At 36.5% G+C, this 27778-nt stretch overlaps 1 protein-coding gene across 3 annotated transcripts in view; it reads right to left on the bottom strand.

Annotated features, from left to right (window-relative positions):
• Window positions 1-27778, bottom strand: part of GLIS3 (GLIS family zinc finger 3) — a 420742-nt gene that overhangs the window by 383062 nt on the left and 9902 nt on the right. For 2 of the 3 annotated variants that reach the window (XM_039885485.1, XM_039885559.1), the window contains exon 2: window positions 24014-24500. The exons of the other annotated variant lie outside the window; for it this stretch is intronic. In XM_039885485.1, the coding sequence (XP_039741419.1) occupies window positions 24014-24401 (388 nt within the window). In that variant the 5' untranslated portion in view covers window positions 24402-24500. The remainder of the gene's footprint in view (window positions 1-24013; window positions 24501-27778) is intronic. 3 annotated transcript variants of the gene reach the window in all.

The raw sequence follows: 27778 nt of genomic DNA, 5'->3' as shown, positions 1-27778 counted from the left end.
TTATCCAAGCAAATTTCTACATTCCCAACACATGGTTATAATCCGACCTCTGTACTTCTTCAATCTTATTTCTAAACATAATTATTCAGCTTACTATCACAAAGCTCCAGATGTTATACAGCAAACAAATTTACTCTAGCAAACATCAATGAACCTTTGTGAGTATGCCATCTTCTACTATACCCTACTTCCCTCCCCAAACATTTCAGGTACTTCTCTATCATTAGTGAAAACCCCACCATCCAGGTCCTACCTCTTTGTTGCAAAAGCATAGATGAGCAACACTTCAAGTGATCTGCAAAACTCAGAAATCTAGAAACTGAGACTACCAAAAGACCATAGATATAATTACATCCAAGGATCTTGGATTGCTCATTTCTAAGAGAAGCCAGATAATCAACTGCAGAACCAAGAGTCCCTAATCCACCACTAGTGCAGTCAGCATCCCTCTATCTTCCCTTTTGCAAATGACAGAAAACAGACCATCTTCATGAAAAACACTGAAGATTCCTCATCTAATCAAACACCCCATTTCATAGGGAAGAAAACAGATGGAAGTTTGGGGTGAGGGATTTAGGTGGGAGGAGTTAAAATTGACCACATTCCTATTTCATTTACCTAGTTGTTGACAACTCACAACTCCCCACGCCCACAACACTATCATCCTCAGGTCAGACTCAGACCAAACTTAAATGGGGGTGCTTTCTTTATGCTTGTGATGGTGTTATGCAAGAGTAACCCAAAGAAAACAAGATAATGCTCAACCAAGATGTAGGAAGCAGGACCTGTTCAAACTTGTCTCTACTCACAGATGGGGCTGTGGGAGTGGGCAGCACCTTCCAGTCACTGTGACATGCAAACCATGAAAATATATTACTTAAATTTGCTGGTTTTTGAGCCTTTCTGGAATAAGACATCACAAGGTAATTTCAAGGGAAAAGGTAAAAATCTTATTTACCATGTGACCCAAGGTATAAAAAGAAAGGTGTTTCAAGATTTAAAGGACCTACCTGAGCTCCTAACTGCTAAGTTATTTTCACCAGCAAAACTAGTTGGTTTTTGTTGTTGTTGTTGTTGTTGTTGTTGTTGTTGTTGTTGTTTGGTTAAGTTCCAGACTTCAAAGAAGTGGGAAAATTTAAGTGTGGAAAGAAGAAGTAAAGAGGGAAAGGAAGAATTGGGTGGTTATACAGAAAGACTCATAGTGATCTCTGGCCTTTTATACTTTCAAGTCAAGTTCCCATACCCTCATCCAAACAGCTATTTGATTAAAGTAATTAAAAGACTGACATCGAACTTGAAGGTGTTTCCCAAGCTCATCCTATTAACCAACACCTTCATTTATTCAGCATTGTGGAGGCATAAAGCTCAAGAAATACTTTTGATTCATTAATCGCCCAAAACCTCCCTTTCTCTCCATGTCTTACTACCTGGAGCTGCACTGTCCAATACAGTAGCCACTAGCACATGTAGCTCTTGAGCAACTGAAATGTGGCTCTCTAAATTGAGATGTACTTTAATATAAAATACACACTTGATTTCAAAGACTTAGTGTAAAAAACGAATGTAAAATATCTCATCTCTTTTTATGTTGATTACATGTTGGGATGACAATATCTTTAACATATCTGGTTAAATAATATTATTAAAATTTATTTCACCATTTGATTTTTTATTCTTTTAACATGCTTAAACATTTTTTTAAATTATGTCTATGGCTTACATTTGTGGTTACCATAATATTTCTACAGGGCGGCACTGCTCTGGAGATAATATGATACTAGAATTAGAGAAGCAGCAAGTACAGGCTAATCTTTCTGATTTTTATGGAATTCTGGAAAACTAGTTGAGGAACTAAGTCTTGATTAACTCACCTCAAGGTAAAACTCATGCATAGAAATCATCTGAGTCCCATCTATGAGTTCAACACAGAAAATAACACAAAGTCCTGATGCTCAATTCAGGTCCCGGGTAAATGCACACAATTCAGTGTTAACACCTCTTTCCTTTGGGGATACTTAAAAGTGAGACATGGAGCTTGAGGACTCTGCAGTGATGAAAGTAATGCAGAGGAAATATGAAGAGGAAATGAAGAGGAGGAAGGAAGAAAGAGAAAGGGGAGGAAGGGAAAAAGAAGAAATAGATTGAGATGAAAAGAGAACAGAGGAGATGGTGAAAGTATGGGCTGAAAGATGGAGATTAGGAAGAAATAGAACGTGTAGGGAAGAATATCTCTATGGTGGAAAAATCCAGCACCCTTCCCACTGCTCAGAGTAATACTGAAGGCTAAGACTGAGAAGGCCAGTAACAAGAACGAAATAACAACACCCATGGAGATAAATGAAGAGGTCACCATTCAGCAAAGAAAGGCGCAAAAGTGAATGTAAACGAAACACCTTCGAGCACTCTGAGTCCTTAAAATACCCCTGAGTAAAATGGACAAAGACATATGATATAACTCTTCTCTGTCTTTCATCTTCATCAGTGGACACAAATCTGCTATTTCACTAAGCACAATTCCCATTTCAGAGTCTTAAAGTACAGGGCACTGCATCACGAACCCAGGAAAATATATCTTTTTCATCTCTCCCTTGAATCTTAAAAACAAAACAAAACAAAAACATGCTTCTGCTATGAAAAGATACAGGTTTCTTTGAGTTTTTAAGGAACAAATGTAGTATCTCAAAACTAGTGTAGCCTCCAATATTGTCTCCAGAGAGAGTTCTCCACAAATCCAGCTGGTCCCCATGTTACAAAGGGCTGTGTTCTGAAAATTCACATGTAAGGTAGTTGTCTAGTTGTCCGAAAACATTGTCATAGAGAAGAAAATAAATGAGTAGAGAAAGACTCAGGCTAGTACAAAAAAATCTCTTTAACTATAAATCTCTTTAACTGCATGACTAAGACTTGTCCTGGTTCTAGGAGCCGTGGTACACTGCTCAAGCAGGAGAAAGAAGAAAAGGGCACAGGAAATTTCACTCTATCCTGGGTAGGAGGTAACACTAGCCATTTGTAAGTAGGGGCCACCAGCACAGCTATAACATGAAAATGCTCATCAGTACCTGTTAATTGTGTAAATTCACCCAATCTCTCACAGGAATAGTTGAAAGAATGCTAGATGGCATGAATTTAGGTGAAATGCAGCCGATAAACAAACCAAGCTGGAGATGGCAGCAGGATGGCTCCCTCTCCTCCAGTTTCCTTCTTGCTAGATGCCTAAGAGGCTAAACCAGAGGTTCTCAAACTTTCTCAGTTCATGACACGTGGGTGTCTTAGCAATTTTTTCATGGCATTGCTAGGCCAAGAAAAATACCTAACAGTTTCATCTATTAAATTGGTAGATTCAAACAATTTAATGAGTACTTGTCCTAATAACATAGTAGCCATTCAAAAAATTAATAGATAGGAAAGTATGTTTTTATTTCATTCTTAATTAATCAAAATTATTAATGGGATGTGTATGCTGCTGGCACTGTAGTTTCTCAAACTTTGAAATCAGTTTGAACTCCGCCACCCCATTGCCTGTTCCACTTTAATTTTTACATGGTAGTGTCTTTTTAAGAAAACCCCAAAAGCCTAGCTTTGCAAAGATATGACATCATTTAAAAGGAATGTAGTGATTTAATATTGAAACTATGAACTACCTTGAGCCAGTAGTTCACAGGGTAGCTGACAGATGTTGACTATTTCTGTTTTCCTCAAAAACAAACAAAGAAATAAACTGAAATATCCCACAGCCTCCCTGTGAATTCACTGCAGCACCCCAGTGTACCTCAGAGAACAGTTCAGAAAACTGCCAGGCTAAACTCATCTCACAAGACTATCCTTGCTGATTTTCATCTCAAAATAAGGGGAAAAAATATGTGTGGCCCAGACTGAAATGGCCTGAAGTAACCTCCAATCTGTTCTGTTAAAAGTGTTCTACACTCAAGCCACAGCAGCCTTTGGGTAACTGATAAACTCGTAGGCAATGCAGAGAGACTCTACAGATTCAGAGACAGGGAGAACAGGGGGTACAGTGTCAAAAAGATTGATCACTTTTCTTTAACTACTTCACTCTAAAGTATAATGTAGGACACTGTCTAGAACTGTGATGGTTTATATATTTTTCATTAATTAACTTGTTGAGTCAATATTATAGACTACTTAGAGAAAGCAGGTGCCATCTGTATGTTTTATCATAATCACATGATTTTTCTCCCTGATAAGACTAAAAACTGAAGTCTAAAACAAACAAAGATTGCACTGAGATTACAACAAAGAAGGTAAATTGGGCCTGTCAATTCATTAATTCATTCATCTGACATCCTACAGATGTTTTTTTGTTTCTATCATGTTTCAGGCACTATTTTACAGGGAACACAGCTGTGAACAAGCCAGATACAAGGCGGCCTTTGTCATCCTGTCTATTTCTAGAGCAACAGTGACCTACATCTTTCCCAATTCAATAGAGAATTTTCAGGCCTTATCTTACTCGACCTCTCAGCAATTTGACCAAGTTGATCACTCCTCCTCTCCTGACACACTTTGTTCACTTGGCTTCCAAGACATCTTCTATCCTGGTTTTCCTCTTACCTCACAGATTGCATCTTCTCGGTTTCTTCCTCTTCTCAGCCTCCAGTCGTGATTATCCCATGGCTCAGTTCTTGGCCATTTCCTCCAGCCTCACTCTCTCCCTGAGTGGTCCCTTAGTCGCATGATACCAAATACCACCTCCTTGCCATTATCTTCCACATTTCTATCTCTAGCTCCCACTTCACCCCAAAATTCACAATTTGACATCCTCACTGGAGGACTAGTAGGTATCCCAAATGTAATATGTTCAGAATAAAATCCTGATCTCTAATCCCCAAACCCAGATTTCTCCATCTCAGGAAATGGTACTGCTATTTACTACATAGTAAGGCCAAACACCTAGAATTCTTCCCTGATTATTGTTTCTTATCGCCACATCCAATCCTTCAGAAAGTCATGTTGGCTCTACCTTCAAAACCTATCCTGAATCTAAACCCTCAATAACATCTATGTCACCAGGCTACTGCAATAACCTAACTGATTTTCCTGTTTCCACTCTTGTCCTCCCACTCAGTCTATTCTCAACACAGTAACCAGAATTTTCTTTTTAAAACATAAGTTAGATCATGTCAATCTTTTACTTAAAATCCTTCAAGGAGTTCCTGTCACACTTGAAATCTCTGAACTCCCCCACTTCAGTCTATAAGAACGTATATGATCTGGCTGTACCAGAATCACATCAGGACCTACACATTGGCTTTCACCTCTTTCAGGGACACTTTTCCATAGATCTACAGATGGATCACTCCTTGAATCGGAGAAGCCTTCTTTAGATACTCTTTCTAGAATATTCTCTCCATTCCTCTGAACCTCATTATTCTGCTTTCTTTCTCCCTATAGCATTTATTTATATTTAAATATAAACGAGAACTACTCCACAACCTGGAGTCAACAAAGCAGAATACTTCCGTAAAACACAGTCACTAGGAAAACCAGCTACTTAGCTTATGCAGAAAGAACCAAACCAACTCCTTGCTTCAAACTTCTAATAATTTACTGTGCAGGATAAGAGTGCCTCAGATAGGTCCCTTCTACATTTTGACAACACACTAAGAAAATTTTCTGGGACCTTCCAGCTAAATTCTGGAATAGTACGAGACCTAAAAACAGGCACCAAAAGTTCTAAGATGCAGTAAAGTGACTTTGCTTCTTTCTTCTACTGTAATATAACTTAAGAACAGCCCAACTGTGTACTCTATGAAGATACTATGGTTCCCAATGCCCATTGTATCTAGCATACACAACTGCAGGCCTACATTTTACACACACACACACACACACACACACAGACACACACACACACACACACACAGATCCTCCTTACCAACCTTGTGTTTCTTGATTGAGTACAAGACAGATATTTACTATGATAATGATGCACAGTTATTTCGGTGTAAAATATTACATATAGTAAAAAAAAGTATCCTGATACAACTCAAAGATTATAAAGAATAATTTTGAAAACAATGTATCTATATTCAACATTACTACTAAACATGAGCCAAAATTATTCTTTTTGTTCTAAACTTACCAAAAATAACCTCAATTATGACATTTGGCAACATTCAGAACCTAATTTGAAGTCACTTTTGATTCTAAACCCATAAATTTTATAGAATTTCTGATAAGTTCTGCATGTCATGGTATGACCCATATATGTAAAGGCTTTGAGAACTCAATTCTTTCACAAAAATCAAGGTTTTGGAAAGTGAGTGAGAGAGGAAGAACAGAAAAAAAAAAGAGAATGTCTGATGGTAAAAGAGAATGTCACCACTTAAGAAAAACAGAAAAGCTGTCCCCTCACACATATACCCACCCCACATATACCTATGTTCCCTCCTTAACCTTAAGATAAGATTTGTTTTTGAGCCAACACCACACATATTCTAAGCTGGGAGCATTTTCGCTAGACTTTTCTAATTCCTGGGAATTTTCTGCTCTCTGGATTCCTGGTCTCGAGTCTTTAAATCAGTGATAAGTCTACAGATGGGCTATCTATAAACTGGAAAAGTAGACAGCCCTTCAGGAGCAAGGGAAGCTAACAGAAGGGACCATCCTCTCTTGGCTAAATCCCCAGAGATGAAATGATTTCTAAGTAGTACTTTGCAAGTTCCTGGCAAGACTGACTTCTGAATGCAGAAAAATGAAAATTCAGGAAAAAAATAGGAATTAGAACTGCAGCCAACCCCACAATGCCCAAATGTCTGAAGAAAATAAATATTTAATCTCTTTTGTCTTTGACACTCCCTGGCTCCTTAGCTATCAATAGCATCAACTGCACTATCACTTCTAAGTCCGCATCTGACACATGTTAAAAAAACTGACTGTTAACTAACTCATCCTGCAAGTCAGGCTTCATCTATAGCTCTCAGTTCTTAAAAGGTGATCAGGCTCCTTACAAATCATAAAACAATGATCAAAACTATTTCATTCAACAAAGAGCCTAAACTGATAAAGTAACTCTCCTAAAAATTCTCTAAGAAAGTTTTACAAAGAGCCTAAACTGATAAAGTAACTCTCCTAAAAATTCTCTAAGAAAGTTAATGGAAGACCTGGAGTTTGAGCCTCGTTCTCTTAATCCCCAAGCTAGCATTTCCAACTCCATTGCTGAAGAAGTGAATGGATTTGCTATCTATCCATCCATCCATCCATCCATCCATAAATAAGAACACAGGTTTTAAAAAAATGAAAATATACATATGGCTTAGTGGATAAGAGCATGTACTCTAGATCCATACTGGGTGGTTTATATTCCAGCTCTGCACATATCAGCTATGTGACCTTGGTCAAGTTATTCAACCATACCTCAGTTTCCCATCTATAAAACAGGAGAAATATTAAATAATAATAATAACTGGCATGATGGTATCTACATCCTTGGGTTTGGGGGCAACTTAAATGAGATAATGTCATCTTAATATGTTAAAAAATTAGATAGCAAGCATTTAAAATATCTACCATATCATAAGTACTATGTAAGTATTAGATATCATCATTCTTCCAAATTTGGTTAAAACTAAGGAAATCATGAAAAGGACGTTATAGTCTCGCTTTGTTTTATTTCTCTCAGTTTGTTCTGAATACTTTTCAAATATACAAGCTTCATTTGATACAAGCATTCTCAAAGGAATTCAGTAGTGTGGTATAGTGTACTTTGCCTAGGCTGGTGTAATTATTCTAGGCAATTTAAAAACAAGAATAAAAGGAGAAAAGGTCCTTACTGGTGTTCAGATCTAATCCCTAACTTCTGTTTTGAAAATTGTTATTGATTTGACATCTGTATAGAGTACTCCAAAGTCTGTGGTAATGCTTCACAGAGAGTAGGAGCCCATACTTGTTTGTTTGATTCTGGAAGAGCCACTGGAAGGGCAGTTCATCCCTCCTTAAAGGTACCAACACTAGTTAGGTAGCAAATTCTGAAAGTTCTGGGTCCCAGCTCTATGGGCTACTCTTCCTCCAAGCTTCTAGGTTCTTGTAACTTCCAACTTCTTCCTTTTGATCCTCCAGCCCCCGGGCGGTAGCTGCTTCCTGCAATTATTATCTGCATTACCTCAGAGTTATCTTATTTCACCTTTTCAATCTTTCAATACCTGCTTAACAAATATCTGGTATTAGATTCTCTCTGTTAGAATAACTGAAATGGCTTCTCTTTTCTTAACTGGATCCTGGCTGATACACCAGGGGATGAGCAATTAGTCCCAGCTTTTTTACACTATACAAATCCACCTCTTATCATTAATATTGACAGAGAAGGCGACTCCAATCCTTCACCTGAAACATGTTAAAATGTCTTGTATCCCTCAAAGGGAGCTCTTCTTAATGTCTAATTTCAATTTATCCACGTGAGATAGGAGATCCTCTCCTCTCAGTCATTAATATAAACAAAAAACATACTCCACACTGCCCATACATAGTCTATGCCATCCAAACCTATTCTGTGACGAGACCTGTCCCATCAGTCTTGATATGGAATTTCTTATAATAGCTCCTACCCTTCCCATTTTTTCTTTCTTTTGGATATGTAAAATGAGTTTCCAACTATAAAAGACACCATCTCAAAAAGTACCTACGTATAAAGATATATTTCTAATGTATAAAAAAAGTGGAGGAAAAGTCGTCTCTGAGTACTTTTGCTTATTAATTTAATAAAAGCTTTTATATATAAATTATAATATAGTATATATAATAATATGTAATTGTATATAGTAAGCATATATATCATTTCATACGCTTTATGTACTTAATTTTACTTGATAGACCATATATTACATATTAGTACATAAAGCTTGTAACACTCAAATTCATTTATTGTTGTAGTGAACCATTATTTATACAATTTATTGCTTTTTAAAGTTTCTACTTTCTTTCTTCATATTTGTGAAATCTCTGAAGTCATATACATATGGGTATGCATATGTGTGTGTGTGTATATATATATATCTCTATGTGTATAAGCCTAGCATGGTGCTTTGCCCTATAAATGTGTGTTGGATTGAGTTGTAATCACAAATCTACTGAGATTTCAGGCCACATCCTAATCACCTTTGACCTCTCAGTGGCTAGCATAACAACTTAATTAAAGTCAATGTTCAGAGAATTATCGTTGATTATTTGACATAGAAAAGCTCTAAAATACAATCAGAAAAGGAAAAAAAATTTGACTTAGACATCAAATTTGTTGTGTAAAGTGTATATGGGATCTAAAGGAAAGAGATATAACACTAGAATCAAAAATATAAAAAGTACACATATGCCACGTAGTTTAAGAGTTGCAAAAAGGGGTTCATCTTTCACTTCGCCACTTACCTAACCCCTACAAATTCTACCATGAACAACGCCTCTCTTTGTCTTAAGATTTTGACCCAGTTAAAACACAAACACCTTTGAAAATTGTACTTTAACCAATTTATCAGTTCTTTTACTAAAAGCAGATTTAGATTTAGATCAGTGGGTTTAGAGGATGCTGCCACCTAGGAGTCTGGAAATCCTAGGGGCATTCTGAGTTGTCACCATTATTAGTGTTCAATGGTGAAGGCAGGGATAAATGGACAGTCCTGAACACAAAGAATTGCCCTACATCCCACATGATTTTTAAGTGTCTCACCAGACATTCATGTAAGTAAAAACCTGTTTATAATTATCTAAGTTTAGAACCTAAGACCATTTTATTTTCATGATTCTTATTTATGCTAAATTATATAAAATGAAGTTACAGTGCAAATCAAAGGAAAATTGATCACTGTTTTGATAAAAATATAATGAACTATTGTTCACCATTTCATATAATGTTATCAATGAAAGTAAAGCAACTAGATATCCAAACCATCAATACAACAAATACAATTCTGAATCATGAGAATTTTGGCTAATTCCACATTCAGATGCAAGCATATCTGACTACTTCATTATGCCTTCTAGTATAGTTTTCATATTTAAATGCATATTATTTTATATAAATTATATTCTTTATAATTTCTCTTGTATTTCTGTTGTAAAAATATATATTTTTTAATTATGTGTGTAGATACATAATCCTGTCTACGAATTTTGTTTGAGAATAATAAAGAGGGAAATAAAAATAGGACTGTGAAACAGGTTTAGATGGAGAGAAAGATGAGAGCAAAAAGAATATCTGGTGGGAATACACCGCTGCGAAAAAAAAGAAGTGGGGAAATCGATGCCTGGCAACAAGCAAATAGAAGATACTTTATAAATGCTTAAAGATGAATTGTCATTTAATTCAGTTATCCAGGCAAAAATGCCACCAGTGTTTGTCATGACTTATAGGAGTTAGCCTGATGCATGGAAGGAGCTGGGGCACTGGAGTAAGACAGACCTGCATCCAAGCCCTAGTTCTGCCCCTTATGAGATACGTATCTTAAGTTAGGTAAACTTAGGCAAATAATTTCACTTCCTTGAATGTTGACTTCCACATGTGTAAAGTGAATGTAATTTTTATAAAACTTTGCAAGTTGGCTCTGCTGAATCTCTAAGCCTATCACCATTCTGGCATATCACAGACCCTCAACAGCGGTTAATTCCTGCCCTCTTGTTCCTAGATTTTGCCTAACTTTCTAGTGCCTCCTGAAATAGAGAAAAGCTTAGACAATAGCTATATTAGTTATCTTTTGCTACATAACAAACTACCACCAATTTAGTCGCTTAAAACAACATATGTATTATCTCAGGTTCTGTGGGTCAGGTACCTGAGCATGGCTGAGGTAAGTTCTCTGCTTCAGGGTCTTCACAAGGCTTCAATCAAGGTGTCAGCTAAACTAGAGTCTCATCTGAAGATTCAACTAGGAAAGGATCTGCTTTGATGCTCACATGGATGTTGACAACATTCGGTTTCTGGAAGGTTGTTCAACAGAGGCCTTTCGTACCTCACTGTCTGTTGGCCAGAGACCTCCCTCAGTTACTTGCTACATGGGGCTTTCCTACATGGCAGCCTACTTCATCAAAGCATACTAACTGAGAAGACAGTTGAGTCTGATAGCAAGTCAGAAGTCAAATCTTTTGTAATCTAATAATGGAAGTGACATTTTATCACCTTTGTCATGGTTAGAAGCAAGTCACTATATTCAGCCTACATTCAAGGGGTGGCTATTATACAAGGCATGAATTCCAGGATATGGGAATGGTAGGAGACCATCTTAGAGTCTTCCTGTCACAATAATAAAATGGATGATTGTTCAGAATTTTCTTCTCTATAAGTGGAAAAATTACCTGAGCCAAATATGTAAATAAAATGTTTTAATACCCGGTCCATGTTCCCCAACTTTTAAGAATTTAACTCATTGATTAATTTTCTATTATTTATGTCTGATAGAGTCCTATTAAAATCTGGCATAAAAGCCAGGAGTATTCAAATCACAAGTAGATTCTCTTTGATTATATAACTCAAGGCAACAAGAAACCACCATGCTGAAAATTTTCAAATCTGACAGCCAACTACTTCAAATTATTGTGTATTCAAGGTGATTTCAAATAGAAATCACAGGTCTGCATACTTGAACTCTGGAAATCTTTCCCCTTCACTAAAATCTAAATACAAAATAAACCTAAAGGTTTAATGGATCATCCATTAAATGCTCTTTCTTAATTCTCACATCTAAGAATGAAAATTTGGGTTACTTTAAAAAAAAGTGTTACCTTATAAAACACAGCGGCCAACACTGAAAAACTGATGCAAAGCATCATGATTTATATAGTTTAGTGGTTTATCTTTTAAGAAAAATAAATGAGGGAAAAAACTTAAAAATAAATTTTGCTGGTGATCATACTTCTAAAATCTTCTCTCTTACTTTGGAATCATATTGGCTAAAGACATAATTTCTGTGATAACTTTGAAAATATCACTGTTATTTAAGACATAACCCAAAATTAGCTTTATTTAGGCAACCAAGTTCCTAGTTGTCACTCAACCCACACTCCACTTTTCTGAGAAGGTGAGATTCATATTTATTCTATGAGGCTCTTCCCTCACTGTTGGACGAACCAGACCTGACACACACAGACCTGACTCTCTTTCCAAGAACCCTAAAAATGGGACAGAGAGACACTACCTCATTGACTCATAGCATATAAGTTCTGAGTGCATTACATGTTTATGGCCAGGGAGAGAGAAATGTTGAGGACATGGATACTGTAATGGTTAATTTTATGTGTCAACTTGATTGGGCCATAGTGTTTCCAGACATTTATTCTGGGCAAACATTATTCTGGATGTGTCTGTGAGGGTGTTTCTGGATGAGATTAACATCTGATTTGGTAGACTGAGTTAAACAGATTGCCTTCTCCAATGTGGGCTGGCCTCATCCAATCAGTTGAAGGCCTGAAATGAACAAAAAGGTGGACCCTCGCACAAGTAAGGGGGAACTTCTCCTGCCTGACTGCCTTGAGCTGGAACACTGGTCTTTTCTGGCTTTCAAAATTGAACTGAAACATTAGCTATGCCAGCTTTTGGACTGGAATTTATACAACCAACTATTCTGGTTCTTAAGCTTTTGGGCTCGGACTAGAACTCAACCATTGACCCTCTTGGGTCTCCAGCTTGCCAAATGCAGATCTTGGTACTTCTCAGCCTCCATAATTAAGTGAGCCAATTCTTTATAATAAATCTCTTTATATATTGGTTCTGTTTCTCCAGAGAATCTTGACTAATATGGATACTAAAAAAAAAAAGAGAGAGAGAGAGAGAGAAAAGCAACTTGCAGGGAGAGTGAAGTAATGTGTCAGGGAAGCAGAAATAAAAGATCACATTGTCTAGGGAGAAGAAGTATGGGAAACTATCTTGTTCTTATGGTTCTTCAAAGGATCTGGTTGTCCATCCTCTCCTTGGGTTCCATGAAACACTCCTGGTTTTTTAATAATAAATCCCCTTTTACATAAATTGGAACAGTGGATTCAGTTATCTGCAACCAAAAGAATTTTGAATAATGTACTTAGTGAATCGGTGTGCTTTCTGTAGAAAGCTCTGGTCTCCAGCTTGGCTCCCCATATTATTAGGAGAAAGGCTCCCTGTCTCATCTCAACAGAACACAGTAGAATGGCTAAGACACAAGGCTCTGGAGGTCACAGAGAACCTGCATTCAAGTCCCAGTTTTGCCACATACTAGTCACGCAAACTGCTAAATCACTTCACCTCTCTAAGGCTTACTTTTCTTTATCTAATGACACATGGAGTTGTTATGAGAATTAAAGAGAATTCTGAGCTCAGGGCCATCGTGGAAGGCCCCCTAATTTATGCTCTAGTTGTGTGGCCCAGCAGCTCTGCTCCATGCAGCAGCTGGCCCAGATGAAAGGCTCAAAAAGTTAGCCATTACCATACTTTTCTTTTTTCCATCATATTCCCTACTTGATTGCCATCAAAACCACTGACTTAAGCAAGTAAGGAGGGGTACTTTTAACAGAAATCAACAAAAACACCTGCAGCAATTTATTCGGCAATAGGTTTTCTGCTTCAGCTGTTTTTTGGGGTTTTTTTTTTCCCCAAAATAAATATATACCAGACACTACACCACCACACATAGTAGAAATTATGGTAGACATACTGGGTCTTTCAGGAAATCATTCTCAATTGCCAAGAACCTAGCCTTTTGAGGCAAATTCTGTGCCAAAAAACAAAAACAAAAAAAACCAATATCCTATAGAAGTATTTAAGGCCCTGAAGTCAGCGAGACATGGGTTAAAATTCCTATGAAGTCTTGGTCAAGTTTCTTAATCTTCCTAAGCCTCTCTTTTCTCATGCTTTTAATGGGGATACTTCATATGATGGGGAAGGATTAAATTAAGATATGTAAAGCTAAGAACAGTGGTAGAAAATAGAAAGTTTGCTAAATAATTACTAGGTTATTTATTCTCAACCCTAGAACTAGAAACTAATGTATTCTACCTAATAATATATGAATAATCACTCAATGAGCCCAAGAAATAATTTTGCTATTAACTGACATGAGGCTAATCCTGTATGCCGAACTACTTTACCTTAAAGCAGTTGAGTAAAATTCTAAATCTAAATGAAATTAAACTTTCTCCTAAATTTCGGGTGACCCTGCATTCCGGTTCATCCAGGATAATCCCAGGTATAATTATAATAGGGCCTCATTTCACTCTTGAAAAGTGTTCTGATTTGGATGATAAATTGTAAGATCACTCTATCTGAATAAAATGAATACTTTAAAATGAAGATAAACTTTAAAATATGCTATTTCACCTCAGTGTTTGTCTACTGTGGTTTAAATGTTTTCTTTCCAGTTTATGAAACAAGCTGAAAATAGAGAGCATTTAGGATTCTATATCCATACATCAAGTAGTTTTTCATAGTGCCCAGACTTGGTAGCTGTAACTAAGATATAGTCCTTAATTTCAAAGAACAAGTGGCATGAACAAATAGGGTAGCAGGGTGGAGCCATCTTACTTAGCAGCAATTGGTTTTTTGAGATCAATACTGCCCTACACGGATTTGCACTTTACGTGCTTCTGGCAGTTTATCGTATAAAATGCACTTTCACACTAACCACCTAATTTAACTCTCAAAAGAAAACACCATTTTCTGTTGCACTATCTCATGTGCACCTGGGACTGCCATACAAGTGGGTGACTACATGGAAAGCCAATGAGTTAGCTCATGAGTTCTCTGATGCTCACCTTCTCCCCCCGCAAGATCCTCAATCCTTGCTAAAGCTTCTGGCCTCAGCCTTGAGTAGCAAGGTCCTGCAACCATAAGTCTCATTTTTTAACCTGTTTATTATGTCAGCCAATTACAAGTATACTCTTTCAGGAATGACAGCAACAATAAACTCCAATGAAGAGGGGGCAAGATTTCTCAGAACTACTATAGCAAATGCTCTGATTGTGGAGCCCTATTCAATGCAGCACATAAGAATGAGGTCTCAGCAAACTGAGCCTAAGTCTCTTCATCCCTAAAATGGGGCCAATTATACTTGCCCTGCTTCCCAGGATGGTACCTTTGATTAAATAATACCAGACAATCAATAATGCAAGTTTATGAATTACAAAGTACTGTGCAAGTCCAAAGCTATTGCTATTTAACAGCATCAATATGCTAAAGGTGACTAACAGATCTTTAATTTCAGCTTCATGTCCTATAGCATTTGAGGTGTGCTGTAGGGCAGAGGGGGTGTTAATGGAATATATTCTTTTAAAGGTGGAATGTTATGAGACTGACAAATCGCTTTTATAACTGGAACAAATCATGCCTGCCATTCAGTAATACTTGGAAATCCATCATCAATTTGATTTACACCCAGCATCAATAAATCACACAAAGTATACCCTGTGTAGCCCAAAGAGTAAACAAAAGTAAACATTGTGTTTCACCTGCCTTGTTGGCAAGACGAAATGAAAACTCTGGCTACCTCAACAGGAATAATGCCTTTGGTCTGACTGATTTGGTTATTTTTGGAACCTTTTACGAAATATTAATTTTATTTGCTCTAATTCTGCAGGAAGCCACATTGAAAGTGCAAGGAAATATACATGATTAAAAAGCAGAAGTGGAAAAAAAAAGTAACCAAGTATTTTGCTCCAACTTTCTTTAGCTAATACAGCAACTGCGTCTCTTCAAAATTTCAGGACCCCAAGTGCTATTCTTGCCCCAATTCTAACATGATAACATTCAACATGGTTCACTCACTGGTGTTAGCGGATTTCTTTCATTGTCTCTTTTTCCAGGGATAGACATAAGTGAAGGACTGATAAAGTAAAGTAATAGTTTAAATCAGTGGCAGTATTTTAAAATTATAATGTAGCAGGGTGGGGGAAAATATGAAGCTAGCCAATCCACTAAGGAATCAAACTCTAACCTAAACTCCAGGTTAAAACCAATTGAATTAGCAAACCACAAACAGTAAAAAACAAAAATAAAACTTGACGTGTTATTGAAAGTACATTAATTTTTAGACCTCTTAGGTTCACACAATACATTATTTTTCTTAAACCAGGTCTTAACAAGAGATGCCAGCCTTAAGTGACACAAGAGAGTTTTTTATTCCCAATTAGTCTGGTGTCCCTTGTTGGTATTATTCTGCTTTTTTTGACCAACAATAATGAATAACCCACAAGCGCTAATGAATAACTAACTCCCTTTGTCTCCAAGGACAGCAGAGCCCAACAAGAAATGTCAGAGGCCCTGAAGTAAAATAAAAAACCTTTACAATGAAAATCTTCCCAATTATATAATCCTACTGGTACTACAAATGTGGAATTGTCTTAAATATTTAAATAGCTATGTCAAATGTGCTTAAAGCAGAGATCATAAAAGTGATTTCCCAGATGCTTTGAAAAATGCATTTCTGCCAGTCTAATTACAATTCTTAACTGCTGAGCAGAAAGTCGGGGAAAATAACATTACTGGTACAAAATAACTGGGATTCTGTACTCACCAATCCTAGCAGGGCCAGGAAGCTGCCAACTACAGAACATCCTCCACGTTCATACAGTGGCTTAGATAAGTACAAACATTCTTATCTCAGCACATTAAAATTTTATATGTCATAAGAAATCATTTTTAAAACTAATTTCTACTACTTTAAAAATGTAAAGTTAAAAAGTAACTATTTGTAGGTCAGAGAAAATAAACACACTGATGTCGCTGAGAATCAGAGGTCTCACTGGCAAGTGTGCAAGAAGGAAGTGTGAGGAAGAACTCTATAATGCTGTATTTTAACTGAAACTCATGATCTCGTTCTGACATATTTCCTAACACTGTCCATGCATAAGGCCCATAAGCAATGACATCTCTGAGCCAATAAGAACACCTGTTCATCTAGTTTTCCAAATATCATTTCCCACTAAAAGGAACCTGAGCTCTTTGGAAAAACGGCTGATTCCAGGTCTGGGCAGAGAAGTGCAAGTGAGCCTAGAACATTGTTATGTATGAAAGCAATGAAGTGTTTAATGGGAACATATCAAAAGGACATAGGAATTGACTTGAAGGGTCTCCTACTAGCCAAATCTAGGACAATTTGAACATCAGAAATAATAGTGATGGTAATGAATTATAACATAGTAAATTTTTTAAAAGAATACATGAGTCTATAGTTTTTCTCAAAAATAGAGGAGAGAGAAGCTCTTCTTTCCGGAAGAATTCAGCTAATAAACATAGAAGGAATGATAGAATCAGAAAATCTACAATGTAATAACAGACAAAGATCATCAATGGATGCCATGAAAGATTACTGGAGAACAAGATATTCACATAAGATTATTTACTAATTTTGCAAGGTTAAGTGTCCTTCACAATGCAGAGATCTGGTGACACCACCTTAGCCAGACAATCAACAGCAACGTTACAAATATTAGACAAATGAGTATTCAGTGCTTCCTGGTGTAATGCAATGGGTGGTACACAAATCACCTATGTAGTAGACCTACTAAAAATGTTTAAGCTGAACCCAATCATGAAGAAATATTCAGACAAAGCAGATTGTGAGACAACTAACCTGAACTCTTTAAAAGTAACAACTTATTTGTCATGAAACACAAAGAAAAGGCAGGAGGAGAGGGCCATCGAAGTAGATTAAGAGACATGACAACCAAATGTAATGCATGATCTTTGATTAGATCCTGGATCAAAAGAAAAAAATGGCTATGAAGGATATTTGGATTATAAGTAGGGAAATAAAATAATAATTTATGTTATAAATGATAATATAAGTGAAATAAAATATAAAATAATAATATAAAATTTTTAAATTTTTACTATATTTTAAGACATAACTATATATAAATAATACTATTGTATCAAAGTTAAATTCCTTGGTTATTATTAATATATTCTGGTTATACAGGATGAAATTACCTGCTTAGGAATTTAGGGGTGAAGTGTTACAATGTCTGCAACTTACAAATGGTTTAACTTATCTGAATGAAAGAGAGAGAGAATGGTGGCAAATGCATAAAAGTAAAATATAATGTAACATAATAGAACATAATACGAAATAATGTGGAACAAAATCTCACTTTTTTAAAAAGGTATATTCAGGAACAAAGAATGAGTTTTATTTGTTATGTATGATTGGCTAATTAAGTGGGAATAGTTGGGTGGGATTCCTGAGAAATCTGATTAAAGGGGTCTATTTAGGGGGAATTGTCACTTTTGTCTTTTTGCCTTTTGTCCTTCTTCCTTCCTCCTTCACCCTTCTCAGAAGACATACTTCATAGCTGGAGTTGGAGTGAGGCAGCTATTGCATAACCAAGGAGGAAAGATGAAGAGAAGCTCCATGAACTTGAACCTGACATCCCTGAGCTTCTAACCATTAGCAGCATCACCTACCATGGCTCACTCCTTGTATGAGAAAAATAAACTCTTGTAACAGAGGTTCCCAAATGTTCTCAGTTCATGGCATTCTTAATGTCTCGGTAATTTTTTCATGGTGCCCCTAGGCCAAAAGGAACACCTATTTATTTAGTTAGGTGTCAACAACTTAAGAGTATTTATGTACTAACAACTTATTAACTGTTGGGAAAAAAATATTACAAATAAATTAAAAATAAAAGTATTTTTTATTTCATTCTTAACCACAATTACTAATGGGATATGTGTTCCAATTGTGCCCTCTACTGCTTCTCAAACCTTGGAATCAGATTGCATATCACCACTTTCATCTCCTATTCCAGACTGCCTTTCCTAATATGACTTGAATAACTGAACAGAACAAAAGTTTGGCCCTACACCAATAAGAGAGAATTCTTTCCTGAATGAGTGCTTGTTAACTGAGACATTGGCTTTTTCCTATGGACTCAAACTGAAACATCAGTTCTTCCTGGGTCTCACATCTGCTGCCTTTAGACAGGAACTATACCATTACCTCTTCTAGTTCTAGGCCTTCAGAGTTGGATGACAATTAAATCATCAGCTCTCCTGGGTCTTTAGCTTGCTGACTCATCCTACAGATCTTGGGACCTGTCAGCCTCCTGTCGGCCTCCATAATCAGATGAGCAGGTATATCTTTTTATATATGTCTCTTGGATGAATGGATGAATAGACAATGGATGGATGGATGGATGGATGGATGGATGGATGGATGGATGGACGGACAGACAGACGGACAAACAGACAATATATATATTCTATTGGAGATAGAGATAAACATAGACATACACAAAGACATAAACATAGAGGCAGACATGGACATAGACATATATAGATATAGATATATCACCTATTAGTTCTGTTTCTCTAGAGAACCCTGACAAATACACCCACAGGGTCACCGGCTCTTTGGTACCTATCCATCTGGGACATGGCATTGTAATAATCCATAAAAAAACAATGACAAAGCCAAGGAGAAATGTCAGCCTCAAGCTTATTACATCACTACCAGGTTAAAATCCTTCCATAGCTCGCCAGTGTCCTCAGGATAGATCTAAACACCTTGATATATCATTCATGACTCTTCATCTGGCTTCTCATTCCTCTCCAGCCTCATCTCTTAACTATAGTCTCCGTGCCCCCTAATATGGAACCAGGGAAAGTCCATGAAATACACAATGATCTCTTCAGGTTTTGTGTATGCTTTTCTCTCTACCAAGAATTAGTTCCAGATAGCCCCCCTCACAAGCACACGTGCATGTGCACGCACACACACACACACACACACACGCACGCACGCACACAACATACACATTGTGTGATGGCAAGACTAGCTCCTCATCCTTCAGATATCCACCTAGGAATCCTACTTTCCTCCCAGACCTACTTACTGAGCACCAGCTGGGAACCCCTCTAAATGTTGCCTTATCACCCTGAGTGTATTCCTATCAGAGCCCTAAGTGTGCTTTATTTTAACTGCCCATTTATTTGTCTGATTTCAACTCCTTAAGGGCCACAACTATGTTTTATTGACTACTGTATCCCCCAAACAGTGATTCGCGCATAATATATGCTCAATAATTATTTGTTAAATAAATGATTAGATAAAGCTCTAATAGTCCCAGATCACCATTCTCAACTAGTTAGTTATTGGCTTAGTTTAGGAACCATCAACCAAGATCTGAAAGGGACACATTCAGCCACTTCAGACAACATCCATACCACTGGTGATATTCAAGTTGCAAGGCCAAGGGGGATAATAATACAGTTGTCCTTGACCCTTTATCCATACCCACGTATGCCCCAACCATGCAGATCCTGAATAGGCACTATAGCTTGGATGCTGAGGAAGGAGCCAGAAAATTGGAAAGAGAAGAATCAGGAATAAAAAACATTATTATAATCATAACCACTTGTGGTCCCCATCAAAGTAATACTCCCAAACTCCTTACTGGCTAGCAATGCTGAGTTACTTAATCTTTCGAGACCTTAGTTCCCTTATAAGTTGATCAACAGTAGCATACAACTCAGGGCTGTTATGAGGAATAACTGAGACTATGTTCTGGAAAGCACTTAACACAGTCCTTGACACCTACTGAGTTATGATATAATAAATGCAAGTTATTAATATTATCACCATTATTATTGCCAGTCAGGATTTCAAACACAAGTATATATAAAAGCAAGCTACAGTTCACTAGGCAAGCCTGAGCTGAAAGATTTTACTGGGCCTTAGCCCCTGAAAATCTAAACACAGGAGCTTAACATTAAGGGGCTTAACTTGCTTACCATGAACATAGCAACCTGACAATGACAGAGCTATTTTGGATGCAACTCCCAGGGAAAGTTTTTCCTATACTTATACTTAATATCAGTAGTTCTAAGAAATCAAACAACCAAACCTGGACCAAAATAAATAGATACAAAAGAAAAAAAGGTACATATATATTTGTTTTTTTTTAATCTACTAATTTATACCAACTTCTCCATACACAGAAATACATACACTAAAACAACTTTTTTGTTAGTTGCCTGATACAAACCATTATTTGCAATAACTGGGTGAGTTATAAGTTAACTGAGTGAATGGCTATTCACAGGCTGCTAATAATTTCATTTGGTAGTATAAACACAATATAAATGTTTAAAACTAAATGCCAAAATACCTAATTGCTATTTTATATAACGAAGCTACATTTTAAATGGTATATATACTCTTTATTTTCTAGCCCAAATACATACAACATTTTCAATCCAAGCTCATTAAGTCAACATCAGTTTCTAGAGACAGTGTGTCATTCAAATAATTTGCTATGCTCCAACAATTATCCTTTAATTTAAAATATATGGCAATCTGGAGCATTTGAGGTCTTGCTTACCAACAATTGTCATCAGTTTTGGTTGAAATAAACTCTTATAAAATTTTTGAAAGGTAAATAAAATAAAATAAAATATATGGTAATTCAAACTTTTAAAGCACATTTTCTCTGCATTTCAAATTAACCAGGTTTTCTAGTTCTCCACCAGCACAAAAATGCATCTTTCATTATTCTCTTCTAGCTTCCTTCTCTTGTCACTAGTTGTATTAGGAAAGTTATAGGTTCTGCTCTTAAAATAATTTTTATCATTTTTATGTATTAATTCCTCATTTTATTAGCTATTAAATTTTTTCCTTGAGAACCCTAAAGATTCCACAAAAAAAAAACTGTTAGAACTGAATTCAGTAAAGTAGCTGGATACAAAATTCATATTGAGAAGTCAATTGCATTTTTATACACCAATGATGAACTAACAGAAAGAGAAATTAAGAAAACAATCTCGTTTACAATTTCATCAAAAACAATAAAATACCAATGAGTAAATTTAACCGAGGAGGTAAAAGATCTGTACTGGAAAATAAGTCATTGAAAAAAGAAATTGAAGAAGATACAAATAAGTGGAAGCATATACCATGCTCATGGACAGGAAGAATTAACATCATTAAAATGTCCATGCCACCCAAAGCAATCTATAGATTCAATGTAATCCCTATCAAAATACCAATGGCATTTTTCACAGAACTAGAACAAATAATCCTAAAATGTATGTGGAACCACAAAATACCCTGAATAGCCACAGCAATCTTGAGAAAGAAGAACAAACTTGGAGGTATCATGTGTTCTGATGTCAAATTATACTACAAGGCTCTAGTAATCAAAATAGCGTGGTACTGGCATAAAAACAGACACATAGATCAATGGAACAGAATAGAGAGCCCAGAAATCAATCCATGCCTATATGGCCAATTAATCCATGGCAAAGGAGGCAAGAATATATAATGGGGTAAACACAGTCTATTCAATAAATGGTGATGGGAAAACTGGACATCCATGCAAAAAAATGAAACTATACCACCTTCTTACACCATACACAAGAATAAACTCAAAATGGATTAAAGACTTAAATATAAGCTCTGAAACCATAGAACTCCTAGACAAAAACTCCTAAACAAAAAATATTGCTTAGTAATATTTTTTCCTGATATATCTCCTCGGGTAACAGAAACAAAAGAAAAAGTAAAAAGTAAACGAATGGGACTACATCAAACTAAAAAGGTTTTGCACAGCAAAGGAAACCATCAACAAAACGAAAAGACAACCTACTGAATGGGAGAAGATACATCTGATGAGTGGTTAATAACCAAAATTTATAAAGAACTCATACAACTCAACACCAAAAAAAAAAAAAACAAACAATCCAATTAAAAAATAGGCAAAAGACCCAAACAGATATTTCTCCAGAGAGGAAATACAGATGGCTAATAGACATATGAAAAGATGTTCAAGGTCACTAATCATCATAAAAATGCAAAGTAAAAACCACAATGAGATATCACTTCACACCTGTCAGAATGGCCATCATCAATAAATAAAAAAACAACACGTGTTGGCGAGGATGTGGAGAAAAGGGAACCCTCATGTACTGTTGGTGGGATTGTAAATGGGTACAGCAACTATGGAAAAACAGTTTGGAGGTTCCTCAAAAAGTTTCTGGGAATTTATCCAAAGAAAACCAAAACATTAATTCAAAAAGATTTATGCACCCCTATGTTCACTGCATCACTATGTATAGCAGCCAAGATGAGGAAGCAACCTAAGTGCCTATCAACAGATGAGTGGATAAAGAAATTATGGTACAGATATATAATGGAATATTACTCAGTCATAAAAAATGAACTCATCATTTGTAAAACATGGATAGACGGACCTAGAGGATATTATGCTAAGTGAAATAAGTTAGACAGAGAAAGACAAATATCATATGATTTTACTTATATGTGGAATCTAAGAAACAAAATAAATGAACAAACAAAACGATAACAGACTCATACAGAGAACAAACTGGTAATTGCTAGATGGGAGGGAGGTTGTGGGGGGGTGGTACTGGGCGAAAAAGGTGAAGGGATTAAGAAATACAAATTAGTAGTTACAAAACGGTCACAGGGATATGGAGTACAGCATAGGAAATATTAGTCAATAATTTTGTAATGGCTGTGTATGGTGCTAGGTGGGTACTAGAGTAATCGGAGGGGCAATCCGATTACATAAATGTCTAACCATTGTGCTGTATACCTGAAAGTAATATAAAATAAAAACTTTTTTAATTTCTCCCTTTTTTTATTTTTTCCTTCCAAACACCACCTTTCTTCTAGCACCCAACTAGCAGAATGATGATTCCAGCCAGCCCTCTCTCTCCTCCACAGCCTACAGAATCTAGCCCATTGGTCCACTAAGGCAGAGCTTTGTGTATCCAGAGGGTAGGATCTTGCTAAATTTGCTCTTTCCCTTCCACCACCATCACCACTCTACTTCATTTCTGATCTTTCTATCTTCCACTCTGTTTCACTGTTCCATGAGATATCACATTTACCACTGTGGTCCCACCAACCCTCACATATACGTACATATACCCCCGTCACCAAACAAGCTATACATTATATGAAACCATCAACTTTGACCCTGACATTGAATCATGTAATTTTCCATAGGATTTTCTGGTAGAAGGAACTAGGGAGAGAAAAAAAATAGTTTTCACTTTTCAAAGATCCCAGAAAGACAATCCTACCTTTCCCAGGATTTGGAGGAAAATGACTTCCAAACTCCTGCTGCTTTGGCTTTAAAGTATGTGGCCCTGATATGCCTCCGGCCTGTGTAACCTGGAATCGTGACTTTCCATTGGTGAGCACTTGTCTCCTGGGGCTCAAGGCGGGCAGATGGATGGGGTTCTCAGCCATGTTGCTCTGAGGAACCATCCCTCCTCCCGAGGGCATCTTGAGATGGAGACTGTTAGCAAGGCTTCCAATAGCAGGGCTTGGTGTGCTGCTACAGGACGAGGGGCCAGGAGTCCCCGAGTGGGCTCGGATGGGAGGAATGTGTTGGCCACTGACCATTCCGGGCCCCTGTGGGGTTCCTGACGTCCGGTGGAGATTCATGCTGCATGACCTTCCATTCATTCTGAAAAAACCTGTGCCCAAGATGATCAAATATCCAATGGCACTAATGACTCCTTTCAGGCAAAGTCCAATAAGTTATCCATGGTGTGAGTTATTAGCCTGTTTAAAAAAATAAATGCAGGCATTTTTAAAAGCAAAATGGAAAAAGAGTTACAGTAAGTTTTCAACCTGTGCAGGATTCATCTCAGGAAGAAAAGAAGTATTCTTAGCAAAATAGCCTTTTATGTAGAGCAGAGTCATCAAATACATGGTTCATTGGCAGGCACTCTCTCCTCCTGCATTCATGGTAGACATGGATTATGGATCACTGCATTGTTTTGTTTGCCACTGAGCCCTTCTCAATACAGTGCTCTTGGCAACTATAACCAATCTGCTGGTGCCAGCTTGCAAAATGAAACTTATTTTGCTCCCTAGAGGATCAGTTCGTACTCACTTTTGCTACAGTGAGTCTTGGGAAACCAAAACGAATCACCTTCATGAGCTGTGAGGCCTATACGTCAAAGGTTCCAGTAAAGAAAGAAATGGCAGATATAGCCTCTAAATGAGATTATGAGGATATTAAACCATCTCTGATTTTTTACTCTAAGAGCAAATTTTTCGCAGTCCCTAGATTCATAAAGAAAAAACATGGGCCTGGGGCTCTCAAAAAGGCTTCATATATCCACATATCCAAATACTCACAGCAGTATTAAAGTCTTGGTTCCATATCAATCCTGAATAGAATCAACATCACAATACTCTCACCTTCTACTAAGATCCTAGAAAAGGAAAAGTCTATAAAAAATGCTTTATGGAAAGAAAAAGAAAAGAACAGCCTTTCTAAAGGTGAGTATGTTCATCATATGCCGCAAATGCTAAATCGATGATAGTTACATCAAGCTTCCATCTCCAACCCCACTATCCCTTTCTTCAAGTAGCAGATGAGAATCAAAAGTACTGACATGACCACAGGACATTATCATCCATCCATATGCAATAATGTCGGTATTCCCTGGTTACAAATTATTAGGAAAAATCGTTTCCTCCCTTGATCAATAGCTCCCAAAAATGTATGTTTAGTCAATGAGGTGACTAAGTGTGACTACTCTTAATGAATAATAAACACAGTCACAATCTATTTTTCTATATAGACACGACAGTCACGGGAAGAAGCCAAAGTTGAACAAACACAGAAAATACAGACTAGGCATAAAGCAGTAGTACCCAGATATCCTCAACTGGGTAATTTCTACATTTTCTGTATGACCCACTCAATGCCTTAGACAACTATTTCCAATTCAACTCTCAAATGAATGGCTCCATCAATCATCAAGGACAGGATATCAAGAAAGGCAAACTTCTTGTAAAGAGGTGTTTTTCTTTTATCATTTTAGAAAATCAAAAATATTTAATTTTCAAGTCAAGCACTCGCTGTGCCTTCTACAAAATTGACTGTGTGTGACCATATGTTGATGAACTTCAAAACTTACTAACAATATAAAATTTGAAATGTTTTCTTCATCTTTACCAGCTCGCTATTCTATTCATTCTACCAGTCTGCCACATTTAATATTGCCATGCCATCTAGTCCTCAGAAGCACTCCTAGGTCTTATTCTTGCCCTTCCCTTCACTATAGCTCCCAAGAATGAACAAATAAATCCAGGTTTATCCAAACCTACATCATTTAAGTTTCTTTATGAAATAATAAGTAATAAACCTTGGTATCAGATAGGTTGTAAGATTTTTTTTACATTGGAAAAATTCCAATGCTTTTTCTGCTGTGTCCTTTTAGAAGAACTAGAGTATATTACCATCTGGTCTGTTTTACTGGTTGATTGTGGGCAAGAATCATTTAATGTCTCTGTGCTTTGCCAGATTACATTGGTCATCTACTCTCTACTCATCGATAAAATAGTGTTTTCTGAGCACTATGAACTCTGCAGAGGAAAGCACTTATTCAGTACCAACCAAAAAAGAAGGCAAAATAAATATGTTGTATTGCAATTTGTTGAAAATGAGGAATCATCCAACATGACTGGAAATATGAGTCACTAAGATGATGGTCCCAGTGACAAGTGTCTGCAGATTTGCAGACTATGCCCATTTCCAAGTTTTTTAAAAATAAGGGAATCATTTTTGGCAGCAAGATCATATACAAGCAGGAATTATAATCAATTAAATCTGGATAAAAACACATAAATAGATACTTAGCATTATACTAAATCATTAATAAGGTAAGACTGTAAGAAGGAAAAATAATTGAAACACTGAGATTATCAGACACTCATATCTGCCTGTCAGGCTGGATAGTTATCTTATTTTTATTTTTTTATAAACTGTACTCCTGTTTTAATTAGCTTTAGTTTAAGAGAAAAACAACAACAAAACTGTACTTAAATTTTATTACTAAAAAAGCGACAGCCAGAAAGTAAAGTGATTAATACCAAGAGGTAAAGAAAAACCGATAGGTCAATGGCATGTGAGCTGGGAAAAAGCAGCCTCAAGACAAAAAACAAATAAATTATATGTGAAAATATGCCTAATGACCTAGTTTTTGTATTAATCATACCAAAAGGTTTGTCAAGCAGTATATACCAGAATTTAAAATCAATTTTGTCTATTCATATTATATTTTATATATTTTTTAACTAGGCCATATGATCATGTATAATTCTAAGTCTACTTGGTAACAAAAAAGGAATAAGATGCTAACTTTTAAGTCACAGTAAAAAGAGCACTCAACTATAAGTCAGGATACCTGAGCTCTACTGCTAGCAAATCATTTATAATGTCTCTGAACTTAAGTTTTCATCCATATAATTAGGAAGTTGGTGATAATCACTACAGTCTCTTGAAATTCTGTTCTTCCAGGTAATTAAGATAAGGAAGATTAGCAAAAGTACCTATTTACCATGATCAAGGATAAGTATGTAGATTTTATACCTATGGCATTTAAATTTAAAAAAAAAATTGAGTAGACATGGAAGCAAAAATAGTAATCTACTCACTCCATCAAAGCAAGAGCTGATAGGAGGCTCTCATGCCGGCAACACTGAAAGACAACACTTATTTTTAAAAATGAATATTAGAATTACATTTTTCTACCTTTTGCCAAATAGTAAAATCACAACTAATCAGTATCAACAACTAACTGGTAGGATTCTATTGTAAGAGCATCTTTCTATTTAAAAACTTAAGTTCTCCAGCATTACCTTCTCCTCTGTCCTCCATCCAACTACTCCATGTCAGAAAAAAAGAAGAAGAAAAGAAGGAAGAAAAGAAGGAAGAAGGAAGAAGGAAGGAAGGAAGAAGGAAGAAGGAAGGAAGGAGGAGGAGGAGAGGAGGAGAGGGGAGGTAGGAGGAGGAGGAGGAGGAGGAGGAGGAGGAGAAAGAAACA

This window comes from Pteropus medius, unplaced genomic scaffold (assembly GCF_902729225.1).
Source record: "Pteropus medius unplaced genomic scaffold, Ma_sr-lr_union100, whole genome shotgun sequence".
Classification (NCBI taxonomy): domain Eukaryota; kingdom Metazoa; phylum Chordata; class Mammalia; order Chiroptera; family Pteropodidae; genus Pteropus; species Pteropus medius.
The sequence above is the reverse complement of the archived record's forward strand: the minus strand, read 5'-3'. Positions and strand labels throughout refer to the sequence as shown.